Source organism: Perca flavescens, chromosome 23 (assembly GCF_004354835.1).
Source record: "Perca flavescens isolate YP-PL-M2 chromosome 23, PFLA_1.0, whole genome shotgun sequence".
Taxonomy (NCBI): Eukaryota; Metazoa; Chordata; class Actinopteri; order Perciformes; family Percidae; genus Perca; species Perca flavescens.
In genome coordinates, this window is record NC_041353.1 from 20,940,613 (window position 1) to 20,956,168 (window position 15,556).

Here is a 15,556-nt window from a genome sequence, read left to right on the forward strand (position 1 = left end):
CAATCTGTTTTAATAAAAGAGCTTGTGAAAAGTGGCTTTGACTTAAAACTGAACATTTAGCCCACTTTGTGAAAAAAGAAATACAGAGCTATATATCGTGTATCGCCATTCAGCACTAATGGCAACGCAAGGAAAAATTTGGGTGCACCTAAATTTTGAGCTGGTGCACCAGTGCAACCAAGGCTAAAAGTTAGTCTGGAGCCCTGGTTATGGTTCATTGTGCGGAGATGTTTGCTGTATGTGACAAAAAATGTTGTAGCCTAAAAAACGCATCACTTAGAGCACCTTTAATGTTAGCATCACATTACAAATAACAGACTTTGATTGTCACAAACAATTTCACTGCCCCGAACAGGCCAGTAACTGGCCGATCAACTTGCCCAACATAGTGGCCCCGGGCCATCAGGCCATTGCTTATGTCGTACCCTTCCCGTGGATATACCTCTTCACCTGCTTAATGGATTGGCACCAAGTTTTGATATTCATGGTCCCCAGATGTATCCTAATGGCTTTGATGATCCCTGGATCTTTGAGTAAAATATCTTAACTATTGGATGGATTGCCGTGACATTTGGTGCAGACTTTTGTCTCTCATATGAGACTCAGCTATACTTTTGTGTTTAGTGCATCTATGTGCAGGTTGGAAGATTATAGATGGAAGTTTACAATTGGCTGTTTAACAGAAACCTTTTTAATGAAAGATGCTACCAATCCACATTATTTTTCCGATGTCCATGTTTTCACATAATATATATTTTGTCCTTCATGTTTGATTTTAAATATAACTTGGACAACCTAAGTGAGAATACAGATTTTTTTTTTTTTTTTTTTCCTTGTTTATCACATATCTTTCTTTTTCAGAAAAACACAATTTCCTTCAATTGCCCAAATGGACCTGCACTCAGAATTCGTCAATTCTTTCTGCACTAGCTGACCGAGAAATGAGTTCTTGCAAGCCCTCCACTGTAGAAATAGTTACAGAGCAGTCATCTTCCTCCATCCCAAACCCTGGGTAGAGAGGCTCAATGAAGTTGCTGTAGAACGTATGAAGGTGGCTGAGCGTCGCAAAGGAGACGCTGTAGAAGGACAGGGTGCCACCCGGCCAGTCCAGATAGACTCCCACCTTGTGGGAGCGAGACGGAGGTGCTGGTATTTCCACAGGCTGGTGGTCGTGGTGAGCGCTGTAGTGATCCTCAGAGCAGAACAGACTCCAGGATTGATCTGTGTAGCCAAAACCGCAGAGGTTAGAGCTCGCCCTCCGACGGATCCCCTTCGTCGCCACGGCAACATCCACCCAGCGTCCTCGCCACTCCACCTCCCAGTAGTGGCGTTTGGTGAGGCCTTGGTGACACAACACCTGTGAGACGCTCTCGAACCTCTCTGGGTGATCTGGGTACTGCTGTCTCTCCCTGACCCACGTCCCCTGCTTTCCTCCATCGTACAGAAAGAGAGATCTGGCAGCTGTGTTTGTGTCCAACGTGAGTGTACATGCATCTGTACAAAACAGACAAGACTTTTTCAGTGTTCTCTTTTTAATCAATATTAAAAAAAATGTATATATATGTATATATGTGTATATGTGTGTGTGTATATATATATATATATATGTGTGTATATATATATATATATATATATGTGTGTATATGTATGTCTAAAATATATAGCCTTTATATTATTTATTTCATATGTATTTTACAAAATCCATTCTCACAAGTACAATTACTGTAATTTCAGTGCTACTCTCTCCCTCGGTTTATCCAGTCAGATTTCTCCCTGTCCTGTCTCCGGGTGAAAAATCTACTCTGAGGCCTTCAGAATTTCCAGTGAATCCCTCTGTTGGTAAAGCAAATAGGGACAGTGTTGTTGATTGTCATGGTCTTTAGCAAATCAAATTTCGAGTTTGCCCTGTCGGGCGTATTCATTGACAGGATAGAGCTTTCTAGCTGGCCTTGCCACCCATCAGCATTTTTCACTGTCATGTTGAGTTCATTCAAAGGTGGTTTAATTGCTGTAGAATAGTACTGAAGGCCCAGGTGTAAAATACACGGCCCGCCACAGATTTTAACTCAAGGTGCCTCTACAAAATTAGGTCTCAACATCCTATAGAATAATGCAGAAAAACCCTAGCATTTCAGTTATAATGTGCTTTGCGTATCGGGTTAACGAGCACATTTTCAAATTATTATACTCACAAATTCCAAACCTCAACTCATCATGACCCCTGAGGGTCTGGGGTCGTGATGAGGTCAAAGCCTGAACTTTGTCTAATCTTAACAAATAGACACTGAAAGAAATGAAGAGAGAGAGAAGGAAAGAAATCACAGAACCCACACTCCGTTGTAAATAGACCTCTATCCTGCCATCTGTTGGACAAGTGACATAACATGTCAAGCCAAAAACAAGTGGAAAGACTGAACGATGGCAGCATTCATGTCACGTTTATGTGCACACAGTCATAACATAACTGAAACTACAACTGAACCCAGATGGAAAAAGGTAACCATTTTAAGAAAAAGGTTTTACTTTGTCAATTCAAAGACTCTTTGTGAGGGTTAACCACATGTTGAAACAGGAATTGATGCATTAATTTTAATTATTAGAATCATTTATTTGATAAAAAGGAACTGTGGTAGGTAAGGTTTTGTTTAAGTGTCCAGTTACTGCAATTCTATTTGGCAAGCATTCAGCAGTGACATTGCCGGTTCAGAGACTGATCTTAGCCTGCTCCTGCCAACAACTACAAATAAAAGTTTTTGAGTATCGTCTTCTGCCCACATTACAGATTGTTGCGGTTTGGTGAAGTTAAGTCAATGGAAGTAATATAAATAGAATACTGCACTTACAGTTTTTCAATGTTGATTTCAGGTAGCACTCTGCATTATTGTCCACACTGTAGACAAGAGGATATATTCATTATTAATCGACACATGATGTTTTAGAATAAGTGATAAGTAACCAAATTCTACATAAAATATAGGCTATATTTGACATGCGTTTTGAATTTTGATTTCATGGGCAGTCCACGTGAACATGTTGCTTTCTGTTCCCTGCAGTTCATCATGTGCTTTTGCTCTGAAACAAACTTTGCCGGATGACCGCATTACGCGGCGATAGAAGCTCCTATAAAGGGAACTTGATCAGTAAATGAAACTTTAAACCACAAGACTTATTCTTATTCTAAGAAAAAACAAGGAATCCCCAAAGACACTAAATCCTTAGTAGATTGTTTTGTTTTACCAGAATTTTTCGAGTTTACACAGCGGGTCGTCCAAATGAACAGAGATCAGCTTCACTCCCGAGTCCTGCATGTAGTTGTAGCTGAGGTCAAGCTGCTTCAGGTGAGAAGGGTTGGAGCTCAGCGCTGAAGCCAAATACATACAGCCTTTCTTTGTGACTCCGCAGAACGAAAGCCTGGTGTGGAGGCAGGGTATTCAAAATTCATCAAAAAACACAATAGTTGCCTCCCAAAAACAATCCTGAAAATCTCCAACCCTCAACTTTTCTACACTAAATTTCTAGTTTTTAAGTCGTATAATTATATAATAACTTGCAAAATAATGAGTTGATTGAGGAAGTAAAGATTATGTCACTTTGAACGTAAAGCCAGTTTACCTTAACGTCTCCAGTTTACAGGCCGGACTCGCCAATCCAGAAGAGAGCCGCTTCACTTCAGAGTCCTGCAGGTCGTTCCCACTCAGATCAAGCTCCTTCAGGTGAGAGGTGTTGCAGCTGAGGACTGAGGCCGAATCCGCACAGCATTTCTGGAGATTGCACTCATTTAACCTGCAGGTGAAGATATGGTTTGTGCTAGGGGTGTCAATACATCAATATGTATCGATATATCGCTTCAGTCCTCAGCGATCCAATATTATCGATGCAAAGTGAAAATATCGATATATATCTTTAGGATGTCTTATTTTGAAATTCCCACTTTATATACATTTTTTTATTAAAAAGTTTAAGTTTTTAATATAAATGTCTGAAGATTTTAGTAATTGTCAAATCATATTGCTTTTCAAATATATATATATATATTATATTTATATATATATATATATATATATATATATATATATAAATGTAACTGATTGTGTTAAATGGGTTTATGTATTGTCTCAACTTTGTGATATCAGTAAGTATTGTATCATTGTCCAAAGAATTGACATATTGATCGTAATAAAACGTGTGATTTACGCTCCTAGTTTGTTCCAGTGGCTTCTACTAAGGTGGTAAGTTTAAAATGATCTGAACCTTGCAGGAATTAAACAGTTTTTTTCTAATTGAAATGTCATGTACTGTTGCTTGAAAACAAACTGAAAGTGCATGTAGAACTGTGTCATTACACAGATGTAAGCAACTGTATTATTTGTTGTCAACTGAACCTACATGACCTGACCTTAGTGTTTCCAGTTTACAGTGTGGACTTCTCAGTCCAGCACACAGCAGCTGAATGCCTGGACCCTGCAGGTTGTTTCCACTCAGGTCCAGCTCTCTGATGGAGGTAGAGTCAGAGCTCAGAGCAGAGCCAATGTGACTGCAGCATTTCTGTGTAAGGCCACACCAGCTGAGCCTGACAGGTGGACGGAAATTTCAAATGAATGTACAGCACACTACATGTGGCATAGTGATGACACCTGATCAGTTCACGCTCCACAAACTCATACTGTAATAATAGTGTAGCCAGGACAACCACAGTCATGATCTTTATTTGAAAGGATTGCACTGACCGTAGTGTTTCCAGACTACAGTGTGGACTCCTCAGTCCAGCAGTAAGCAGAGATACACCAGAATCCTTCAGGCCGTTGTTGCTCAGGTCAAGAGATTTCAGGTGCGATGCACCTGAACTCAAAACTGTAGCCAAATTGGCACAGCAGTTCTCTTTCAGCTTGCACCGGTTGAACCTGTAAAAGAATATACATCAAATGGGATTTCTTTTACTTAAAAATGTGATTAAATCCATGGCAAGTGAGTGATTTAAGTTTGTCAGCAAGAATAAGGTCTAACCTCAATGTTTGTAGTTTGCAGTGGTGGCTGCAGAGTCCTGCGCACAGAGCCTTGACTCCTGCTTCCTGGAAGTCATTAGCACTCAGGTCCAGTTCTCTGAGTTGGGTAGTCTCTGTGCTGAGAGCAACTGCCAGTACCTCACAGCAGTCTCCTTCCAGTTTACATTTATGTAATCTGAAAAAAGGAGGGGGAAAAAAAGCTCTTTTAATAATCTGACCTAAAAACAAATAGCGAGAAGATTGTATATAATCCAATAGAATGTGAACGCAAAAAAAGCAGTAAACATAAACCACAAGTCTTTCACCATAAGATGTCGTTGCTGATTTTGGCAGGGTTGTATTGTGCAATTTTTGGTTTCTAAAAGACTGCTAGCAGTTGTTACAGACCTTAAACTCCTCAGTTTACAGTGTGGACTCCCTAATCCAACAGAAAGCAGTTTCACCCCTGGATCCTTCAGGTTGTTGTCACTCATGTCCAGTTCTGTGAGGTGAGAGCAGGTCGAGCTCAGCGCGGAGGCCAAATCGTTACAGCAGTTCTCAGTGAGGTTACAGTGATTTAGCCTAAAAATAATACAAACAACCCATTTCATTCATGAAGGATGCTCAGGCCGAGGTCCAAGAATAGCTGCAGTATTACATAGACATTACATTTGTTTGTGGCTGCAGAGCAACTAAAAGCAACATGCAAGAGACGCTATTATCATGTGGGTGAACTCACAGAGCACGTGTGGAGGAAGTAATGACAGTCAGCAGCTTTACTACCCCTTCTTCTGATCTTATGTACTTCTTCAAGTCAAACTCTTCCTCTGTGGCCTCTGATGTCATCAGTTCGAAAGTGAGAGCGGACCACTGGACCGGAGACAGCTTTTTGGCATCAAGCCTCCCAGAACTCACAAAGCTCTGGATCTCCTGCACCAAAGACTCCTCTTTGAGCTCGCTCAGGCAGTGGAAGAGGTTGAGCTTGGACTCTGGATCCTCTCTAATCTTCTCTTTGATAAACTGGACGGTTCTCTCCACATCCTCTTTTCCTTCAGCTCCCAAAGACAATATTCTACCCAGGAGCTCTTGGTTCGGCTTCAGCGACAGCCCCAGCAGAAAGCGAAGGAAGAGGTCCCAGCGGCCGTCTGTACTCTCCAAGGCTTTTTCGATGGCAGTCTTGTGAAAACTGAACACCGACTTGGGGAGCCATCTGGTAGACATCCTTTTCAGGTATCCAAGAAGAACATTTTCCTTTCTTTGCATGTAAGAATGACGGACATACACAGCTGCGAGAAACTCCTGGATGGTTAAATGTACAAAGCTAAAAACTTCTCTCCTCCTTCGGCCCTCCATCACAAACAGCTCTGTGCAAACTCCTGAGTAGATGGTCGCCTCTTTGACATCCATGCCACACTCTTTCAAGTCAGTCTCGTAGAAGATCAGTTTGCCTTTCTCCAGTTGGCGGAATGCCAGCTCCGCTAGCTTCAAGACAACATTGTCGCTTGACATTGGGTAGTGCCCCTCTATCATCCGGTCTGTCTGGCAGAGAAGGAGATACGCATACATCTCGGTCAGGGTGTTGGGCATGCCTCCTGTCACATTGTCGTGCAAAACTTTCTTCATCACGGTGACTGTGATCCAGCAGAAAACTGGTATCTGACACATGATGTCCAGGCTTCTTGATGACTTCACATGGTTGATAATCCTGGTGGCAAGGTTATCATTGTGCAAACGCTTCCTAAAGTATTCCTCCCTCTGTTCATTTGCGAAGCCCTTCACCTCCGTCCATTGGTGGATGTGCTTTCTGGGGATACGGCTTGCTGCCGCAGGTCTAGACGTGATCCACATGAGAGCGTTGCCAAGCAGATCTCCGGTGATGAGGTTGGTGATCAGCACATCTAGAGAGGCCGGCTCAGTCTCATCTCTCAAGATCTTGTTGTGCTTGAAGTCCAAGGGGAGGAGAGTCTCGTCCAGGCCGTCGAAGATGAAGAGGACTTTGCATTCTGTTCCCAGCGTCTCAAGAGGTTTCATCTCAGGGAAGAACTGATGGAGCAGCTGCATCAGACTGTAGTCTTTCTCGCTGATGTTTGGATTCAGTTCACGGAAAGGAAGCGGGAAGAGGAAGGTTATGTCCTGATTTTCCTTGCCTTCAGCCCAGTTTAGGGTAAACTTCTGTGTGCAGACAGTTTTACCCACTCCAGGTATACCCTGGGTAAGCACAGTTCTGATTCGCTTCTCTTGGTTGTGCATTGGTTTGAAAATGTTGCTACCTTTAATGGAGGTTTCTTCTGTCGTCACATCATTGGACCTCCGCTGTCTGACCTCATGCTCATTGGTCAAGCCTCCCCAGTCTCCTTCAATCAAGCGCAGTTCGGTGTAGATTTTGTTCAGGTAGATGGTGTCCCCTTCATCTGCATTCCCCTCGTAAATGTTTTGGTACTTTGTCATCACGGTGGATCTCAGTTTTTCTCGTATTGCTTGGTGGTTGATTTCTGTTCAAATAATAAATAAAACATTATTTAAATAAAACATTACAAACAACACATATTTTAATTTTGTAAAGTTCTACCGTTAATCTTGTGTCTGTACATGGTTATGAGTTTAAACTTGTTAACATGGCGTGTGTGTGTGGGGGGATCTTTTTGTTGTCTTACCTTGGCCTGTTTGATTGCTTGGAACTGATAAAGTAACAAAGAGAAAAGATAGCTGTTACATTGCCAAGCTATTTTGTCTTACAAACTAAACAGTCAAATTTTGTTCTTTTTAGACATGTTTTACCTTCATCGTAATTCTCCTTCAGTGTTTCAGCCCACAGTTTAAGTTTCATTCTCATCAGTATATCCACTGTGACAGTAACGGCACCGTTGTAGCCATAAGTCTGCACCAAAAGATCCACAGTGCGCAGCCTGTCCACCCCATCGACTCGCGACTTTGGAATATGAGGGAATCCTTCGAGAACATTACTGGACAGAAACCACTGGAAAGTCCTCAGCTCTTTATCAAGCAGCTCCTCCAAAGTGACCAAGAGCAGCTCCGGGACACGAGCCATGTGTGTTCTCTGAGCTGGTCATGTGATCAACCAGTCCTTTTGTTGTTGTTCTTTGTCCATCCTCTGGCAGAAGCAACGTTCAAATGCAGCAACAGTTTCAGTTTTGAGCTGATGTACTCCTCACTTTCCGCCGAGCTCACTAAAACACCGTCACAGCTCATACTAAACAGTTTTATTCATCCTGCCCCAATTATTCATTTCCCATAAGAGTGAATCTGTCTACATTCCATTCACGAAGAAACAAGTTGAGCCAGTCCAGTCAAGTGGGTGATATGCGTGTATGGGGGTGCTTATGAAAAGCATAATAGTAAAGTAAAAAAGGGAGGGACTCTGCCCAGTTCATTACACAACATTTTAGTTTCACTCTGTCACATCTACAGTTAGTTCTATTTTGGTTTATCTGGTCACTAAAACAAGAAGTAATACACATGTCCTCCCATCACGAGGTGCAGTGTACTCTGTTTGCATGTCTTTTTGATGAATGGATACTAACATACCTGTATACTTAAAACCTCTTTTGAAGTGGTTTCATAGATAAGAACAGGAAAGGCAGCTAAATAGCACTGTGGTTACAACAATAGCTGCCAATAAAATAAATACATGAGCAATGCTACACAGTAGATATTTGAATTCAAATAATGCGTTATAGCCAGTCTGTGTTCATATGTCAACTCAGGTACCATAACATTAATTAGCATAATTCTCCAGTTCTTGTAACTGTTGGATTAAAAACATACGGTATATCTCTCTGATGGCACTCTTCATTGTCATGGTTTCTGAACAGGCAGCAGGAGAAGAACCCAAATGCAAACGAAAGACCGATGCAGTAAAATAATTTAACTAAAGGCTTACAGAGTCCAAAAATTTTAATTGTAATTTATTTATTTGAACAGGGAAAGTGCACAAAAACATTAATAGATGTCTTGTGCCAGGTTGTAGCAAATTGTTAGTTTCCGCCCGTAGTCCCTGGCAGGAAACAAACTCCAAACATTAACGAAGGGAAGCAGTAAAAAAAAAAAAAAAAAAAAAGGAATACCCAGGGAAAGGGAAAAACCAGGGACACTGAAAACACAGACTCAACTTATTTTAAGTTTATAGTAAGAAACTGACGGGCCTTCAGGGCCTTTAAAGATACTGAGCTAATGCCTAGTATGTATAGGTTTATAACAGAAATCTCAACTAATGAACACTTTTATTTCAAACTTTTAAACAAACAAAATAATAATCATTCAAATATATCTACAGTAGCTTTAAGAAATGAATGGTAATCATTTTGCTTGCATTTGTGATTATTGACATGTTGACCCATTAAGTCTAATTTCTATAAATAATTTATGTCAGTGTGTTCCTGGTGTTTCAGACCCAGACAGGTCACAGATTGACTGGTCATCTGAGCCGTCATACTTCATCAGCAAATTCGTTGACTACATGTTGGGTGACAATTTGGTCAAATCCAGGGCTATGTATTACTCTTCAACCACTTTTAACACTGAATAAAAGCATCATGATCACACAGACATGGATCTATGACTATACTGATGAACACAGGAACACACTGGGTTACATAACATCTTCTTTTCTCGCAGCAGGAAGGAAAGTCTGAGGTGGAAGTAGAGAGCAGCAACAGGAGCAGCAGTAACAGTACTGACAACCCACATTGTGTTTACTCTGAAAACTGAGGCTTAGGTGGTCCACCTGTTGGAACAAACCTCTCTCCCTGACTTGTCTGAAAGGCTCTATGATGATCAGGTGATGCAAATCGTTTGTGCCCAGGCGGGAGGTTTCCTGTTGTAGGCTGTTGTAAGTATCCTCTTATTCTGCTCCTTTTCACCACATGCATTAGGTCCATCCAAAGGCTCCGCAAATGCATCAGAATATGGATTCTCCAGAACTTTGAGGAGCGCGTTGACCTACAGGACAAGGTACAGGTAACAGGAACCACACTGTTGAGCTGTATTGATCCTTGAGGCAAAAAATAGGAATGATATAAAACCTTTAAATTTAATTAAAAAAAAAAAAAAAACATTGCTCTTTACAATCTCCATTGACACAACTCTGTCCAATAAAGCAGCTGTTGGTCTTGCAGCAACACAGAGTTTACTAATGTACTCTTGATGGCTGTTTGTCTCCACCTAGTGGCTGACTCAGATTCTCCTCTAAAGGCAAATGATTTTGGACCAATCTCCTGGGAGGAACCCTGTGATACACTGGTGAACTCCATGTTACCTTTAAGCCAAGCTTTGATGGAGCTAGATGTCCCAATGGGGATTTTGACAAAGAAAGAAAAATAGGTGTACTGACCTCTGAGAAGTCTCCATTTTCTGCAGCCTGAATTGCATTTTCGGCGATGTAGTTGCGTAGGACAACACTGGGGTTGGTGCTGTTCATCACACTGAGCCTCTCCTTTTTTATTAGTGACAGGTCACCTGTGCCATCACACTCCCTGGCTAAACGCCTCCTGGTGTTTCAGCGCAAAAGAAATTGAAAGAAAATGTGTTGAAGCATATTCTATATGGAAATATGACCTGTTATATGTGTACTTATGCTGGTTACACATATATCGAAATGCCATATGTGCATTTTCTAAATTGGAAGAAATATGATTCATAATAAATCTATGACATATCAGTTACACATATGTGGAATAATTATACACTTCTATTTCAGTGTCAAATATGTAACTATTCAAAACAGAATTAAATTGGCGTCGTTGCCATCTTAACTCAAACTGCTGAAAGTTTGACCCAAACAGCTGATCTGTGGCGTTTTCCAGTGCGCAGCACAGTTGAACTTCTGCATAGGAATACAAAAGTTCTACGGTTGAGAAAATGCAGTGCCAAAGGAAAGGGCTGTCTCACAGCAAGGTAAAGCGTTTGAAATATTCCAAATAAACTTAAAACAAAAAGTAAGGAAATTTGGGTTTGGATTATTTCTCTGTGGTAACAATGCTTTTTGTCAATAAATCTTTGGAAAGCCTGTTTAGTTCCCTTTCAAATGGTGCCCCGTTTGTAAGGAACATGCATTTGTGGGATGAGAAGCAGAGCTCAGTATGTGGGTTGCGCCCATGAAAAATTTGCCAAATCGTCTCTAAGACACTAAAACACCCCGAAGTTCTGAGGGAAACAGAGTCTTCCCTCTTTTCCTCACCTGTATTGGCTAACCCAGCGAATCCAGTCATCGCGCTGCTTTTTCTTAAGCTCATCCTGATCTGTCTCAAGCAGCTCCTTTAGCCGTCCCATCAGTTCCAGTTGCTGGGACACAGCTGGCCTGTCGGCCACCATCCCAAACATGACTGGGTTAGTTTGTGCCATGGACAGAATCATCGCCAATTCACTAGAAATGAGGAAATGCTAGAGGTAAGTGATGTTGACCACCGATATAGCTCTAGTCCTACATTATGTTCCATGTTCACCTGCTACAGTCTCAACAAAAATCCTTCCAAATGCTACAAAACACACCTTTAACTTACATATTGTCTTGGTAAGCTTTTTCCCCAAAATGCTAGCATATAAAAGGAAAAACAAATTAGAGGACAAGAGAGATTTAGACATTTTAACCAGTGCTTTGCTCAGCTAGCATTACATGCACATTCATTGGGAGTATATGGTGGGGCAGCTAGATACTTTAAATTCCTGCTATACAGCAGCTGCTCTGTAAAGAAACTTTTGTATCCAACCACCATACACTCCCTCACCGGTTCTCCATAGTTGGCTTATTAGCCACCTTTAGCTCCTCAATAGAGGCACACTGCTCTAGGATGAGGTCTACTACTGGCTCCACTGTGGCCCTCCCACTGTGGCCCTCGTCAGGCCAGGGGACACGGCTCAGCAGGCGGAAGGTGTTGGTGAAATCTGCACCTAGAAACACATTTTGTTATAGTCCCATGCCCAGAATGTAAAAGCGTAACTGACACATTTTCATAGATTTCTATTTTCAGAGATGTCTAACACATAACTGAAATGTCAACGGTACCATTTAATGAGATATTTGATGAACATTAAAGTATTTAAACCTGTTGTAGCAGAAACCCAAAATATAGAAGTATGAACGTGAACATGAGCGTAATATGGGACCTTTAAGTTGTCTGTCTTTATACCAGTGTTGTGCATAAGGCGCAGTAGGTCTGATATGAGTTCGCTGTCCTCCGGCTCTTCTTTTCCCACAAGGCCTAGCTTTTTCCTCATGATACACAGGTAGAAGGCTTCGTATGTGGGCATGAATTGATCCAGGACAGCCCCGGCCTCGGCTGCATCCAGCTCAGAGCCCAACGCCTCGGCCAGACAGGCCAGGTTCCAGCGGCACATAGATGGCTGGGCTTGGTACGAGTAGCGCCCTCTTTTGTCGGAGTTGTTGCAAACGAAATCTGGATCAAACCTGACACACGGGTGGGGAGTTTCATACAGAATAGGATTTGAGTTAATATATAAATACTTATCTTCTTTTTACTTACTGTATGTCAAACTGATTTTTACTTTTAGAAGAGGTTTTTCAGATTCAAGGAAAGTGTAAAAGCTAAGAACACACTTGTCAAATAAGTGTACTGCCACTTTCAGCAGCTTACCTGTCCATGAAACCAAAGGGTCCATAGTCCAGAGTAAGACCCAAGATGCTCATGTTGTCTGTGTTAAGGACGCCATGGCAAAAACCGACACACTGCCACTGGGCCACTAGCTTAGCGGTTTGCATCATCACCTGGTGATGGTTAATATGGAAAAGCACCAGCATGAAATGAACCAACCTACAGGGGAGACATTATTAGCACATTGTATTAACACCCTAGTCCTCACCTCTTTGAAAAAAGCCATATTCCTGTCTTTCCGGTTGCTAGTAGTCTGTTGGATATAAGGATAAAAAGTCTCAATGACATAATCCAGCAGCTGAGCGCGAATGTCATGCCGTCCTGCACTGGGACCCTGCAGGCCCGAGAAATCATCTCGGCCCAGAAAGATCTCAAAAGATCCAAATCTAAAACCGAGAGAGGGACATAATAAAACATCCATATGTATCCACAGGTGGCCAACTGTCTGAAAACACTAGAAATGTGTCCTACCTGATGAAGGACGGGGCGAGACGCAGGACGACTGAGCAGCGCTCGGGAATGCGCCTGCCGCTGTTGAGTGGATCTCTGGTGACGTACAGGTCGGAGGTGACTAGCGAGGCTGCACGGGTGCTGGGTATCCCCAGGGCGGCCATGGCCTCGCTGCACAGGAACTCTCTGATGCTGGAGCGAAGCACCTTCCTGCCATCACCATCTCTGACAAAATGGGTTTGTATGTTATTCAGAGGTGATTCACCAGTGAGTTAAATATGTTGTGTCATTTGGGTTAATTAATTCAATTATTCCATGAAAACGTAATGCTATTATATTACACCAGTAGTTGAACTTGCAAACTCAAAAGTTCTGGTAAAGTTCCAAAACAAGAGCTTTTTAATGTCAAACTACTACTACTTAGTACCTGAATTGGACTAAAAAAGGTACCAGTACACTAATTCAGCAGTTCCATGAACTGATGGCCTGTCTAGCTTTGGAGAGACTAATACAGTATATATATATATATATATATATATATATATATATTGTATAAAAAGAAAGAAAGAATACATACATACAATATATATATATATATATATATATATATATATATATATATATATATATATATATATAAAGAAATATAAAGAATACATACATAAAGAAAGAATATATATATATATATATATATATATATATATATATATATATATATATATATATATATATATATATATATATACATACATATATATACATACATACATACATATATTGTATAAAAAGAAAGAAAGAAAAGAACTTTGCTCACTTGTGGAGTCCTTACATATACTTTTTTAGAAAGCCATGACTTTACATTGTGATTTCTTTGCCATATTGGGGGATAATGTATTAATTTCATTGGTTAAAATTAAAATATATTTTAAAAAAATTCAGCAGTTCTATGACAAGATCATTGCATGTGTCATTTATTTATTTATATATATATATTTATATATATATATATTTGAAATGTGTATTTATCAACTTGAACATACAAAGTTAAACGAGCATAAGAAGAAATGCATAAACAAACATGTAAATGACAAAAACCTTTTGTCAGTTTTTGCTTTTCTCAACAGTACAAATGAAATAAATGGAACAATAAAATCTTAATAAAACAATACATTTTGTATGCCCTTATAAACCATGACATTTAAGATGGGCGTAATATAATAACTAGAGATTAAGTTATAAAATCTACTTTGCACAACCTCTTCTTCGAACGTCTGCGTTCTCTGAAACCCTCTACACTTCAGGTGACCATACGTGTCGGTACTGGGGAGTACTGGCCCCTTTCAAAGGTCAAGGAGTTTGAGTTTTCATCCTGAATTCCAGCCAGTTTACAATTTGCCCCTACTTTTTAAAGCTATAGCTTTAAAAAAGCTAAGCTATAGTTTTAAAAAGTAGCCATATATATATATATATATATATATATATATATATATATATATATATATATATATATGCCTACCTAAGTCTATCTCAAATATCCCTTATTCTATATGTTATTAACAGACCAAATCAGCTGGAGAAACTAAAGGTTGGACTCAGCACATAGTAGTTAAGCAATAGGGGGACACATTTGATGTGTGCCAAGCAGTTAAGCTCTTAAGCAGCTCTCTTTGGGTTAATGCTTTCACATGCCTCTGGTTAGTAAAGCTTATGAAGGATTGGCTGTGTCACCTGATGAAATTGTCCTACTCTCACTTGGTCAGATAAAATTCATAATGTTATCCTAGACCTACAACCTGTTGCTGGGGTGTATCAAACTGTTCCTAATGTGTTGTCTTAAAATGAGATGCCAAATGTGTAAGTGCTGAACTGTCAGCACACCGCAAAATAAATACCTGGAGTAAGGTGTGACTCCTGCGCCTTTCACCTGAATCTCCCATCGCCCATGGGTGTCCGACTCTACCTCCCCCAAGTACATGACCGCTCCATCTCCCAGTTGTCCCGCAAACAGGCCGAACTGGTGCCCGCTGTAACAGTGCGCAGCCGGCTCGGAGCCCGGCAGCAGCCGGGAGCCGCTCAGATACTCCGGAGCCAGGGGATTACTCAGCACGTCCCGCTCACTAAGGTCGAGCAGAGCCAGCGCTGACCGGGACAGGGACACAAAGGTCGGACGTATCAGGGGCTGGAGAGTCCGTATTCTGGAGAAACATGCCGCTGGGACCGTCCGGGACCCGGGCTCCTCGGAGTCGTCCACCGGCAGCTTTTTCAGCGCGGTGTTGTTGAAAGGTAGGCGCTTCAGAGCCGTGGACACGCATCGGAAGGGCTCCATGAAGACTGAAGTTTAATACGACCCAGCCAGTCAGTGGTAGGGCTGTGGCGTTATTAGGTCATTAGCTATTGTAGCCTATGGCAGAATGGCACTCACCTTAAAAGTGAAAAGCTATAGGCTGGAATTAAATGGAACACATTTAGTCTTTGCTTTTTTAATCCAGGCTACAC

At 41.1% G+C, this 15,556-nt stretch overlaps 2 protein-coding genes and 1 long non-coding RNA gene across 9 annotated transcripts; 1 reads left to right on the forward strand and 2 right to left on the reverse strand.

Annotated features, from left to right (window-relative positions):
* Nucleotides 1-272: 272 nt before the first annotated feature.
* On the reverse strand, nucleotides 273-8,502 carry LOC114550297 (NACHT, LRR and PYD domains-containing protein 12-like). Of its 4 annotated transcripts, none has more exons than XR_003691672.1 (12): nucleotides 7,761-8,502; nucleotides 7,637-7,660; nucleotides 5,722-7,474; nucleotides 5,391-5,564; nucleotides 5,005-5,178; nucleotides 4,728-4,901; nucleotides 4,397-4,570; nucleotides 3,613-3,783; nucleotides 3,238-3,411; nucleotides 2,844-2,890; nucleotides 1,712-1,833; nucleotides 1,419-1,494 (listed from the first exon to the last, which is right to left on the reverse strand). XR_003691672.1 is itself a non-coding variant. In XM_028570965.1 (11 exons), exons 1-11 carry the CDS (start codon nucleotides 8,029-8,031, stop codon nucleotides 902-904), a joined length of 3,729 nt encoding a protein of 1,242 aa, XP_028426766.1. In that variant the 5' UTR covers nucleotides 8,032-8,502; the 3' UTR covers nucleotides 273-901. The 4 variants fall into 4 exon arrangements, 2 of the variants coding, with proteins under 2 accessions (XP_028426766.1, XP_028426767.1); XR_003691673.1 differs by having other exon boundaries at nucleotides 1,424-1,494; nucleotides 1,724-1,833; XM_028570965.1 differs by lacking the exon at nucleotides 1,712-1,833 and having other exon boundaries at nucleotides 273-1,494.
* A 427-nt stretch (nucleotides 8,503-8,929) lies between these two features.
* On the reverse strand, nucleotides 8,930-15,420 carry selenoo2 (selenoprotein O2). Of its 3 annotated transcripts, none has more exons than XM_028570967.1 (10): nucleotides 14,953-15,420; nucleotides 13,082-13,285; nucleotides 12,819-12,996; nucleotides 12,593-12,723; nucleotides 12,128-12,405; nucleotides 11,755-11,888; nucleotides 11,501-11,532; nucleotides 11,179-11,364; nucleotides 10,333-10,489; nucleotides 8,930-9,941 (listed from the first exon to the last, which is right to left on the reverse strand). In XM_028570967.1, the coding sequence occupies exons 1-10, from the start codon at nucleotides 15,384-15,386 to the stop codon at nucleotides 9,777-9,779; spliced, it is 1,899 nt and encodes a 632-aa protein (XP_028426768.1). In that variant the 5' UTR covers nucleotides 15,387-15,420; the 3' UTR covers nucleotides 8,930-9,776. The 3 variants fall into 3 exon arrangements, with proteins under 3 accessions (XP_028426768.1, XP_028426769.1, XP_028426770.1); XM_028570969.1 differs by having other exon boundaries at nucleotides 9,807-9,993; XM_028570968.1 differs by lacking the exon at nucleotides 11,501-11,532 and having other exon boundaries at nucleotides 11,726-11,888.
* LOC114550302 (uncharacterized) lies at nucleotides 9,080-13,560 on the forward strand. 2 transcript variants are annotated; one of them, XR_003691676.1, is made up of 4 exons: nucleotides 9,080-9,780; nucleotides 9,875-9,953; nucleotides 11,253-11,387; nucleotides 13,044-13,560. It is a non-coding gene; the product is annotated as an uncharacterized LOC114550302 (long non-coding RNA). The 2 variants fall into 2 exon arrangements; XR_003691675.1 differs by having other exon boundaries at nucleotides 11,253-13,560.
* Nucleotides 15,421-15,556: the final 136 nt, after the last annotated feature.

Coding starts and splice junctions, on each gene's coding strand:
- selenoo2 (XM_028570967.1), bottom strand. CDS start 15,386: ATGGAGCCCTTCCGATGCGTGTCCACGGCTCTGAAGCGCCTACCTTTC. Junction 11,365..11,500: donor AAAGCTTACCAAGACAATAT/GTAAGTTAAAGG, acceptor CCTCATTTCTAG/TGAATTGGCGATGATTCTGT. Junction 10,490..11,178: donor CGCTGGGTTAGCCAATACAG/GTGAGGAAAAGA, acceptor CTGAAACACCAG/GAGGCGTTTAGCCAGGGAGT.
- LOC114550297 (XM_028570965.1), bottom strand. CDS start 8,031: ATGGCTCGTGTCCCGGAGCTGCTCTTGGTCACTTTGGAGGAGCTGCTT. Junction 5,565..5,721: donor ACTTCCTCCACACGTGCTCT/GTGAGTTCACCC, acceptor TATTATTTTTAG/GCTAAATCACTGTAACCTCA. Junction 4,571..4,727: donor TGTAGTCTGGAAACACTACG/GTCAGTGCAATC, acceptor TCCACCTGTCAG/GCTCAGCTGGTGTGGCCTTA.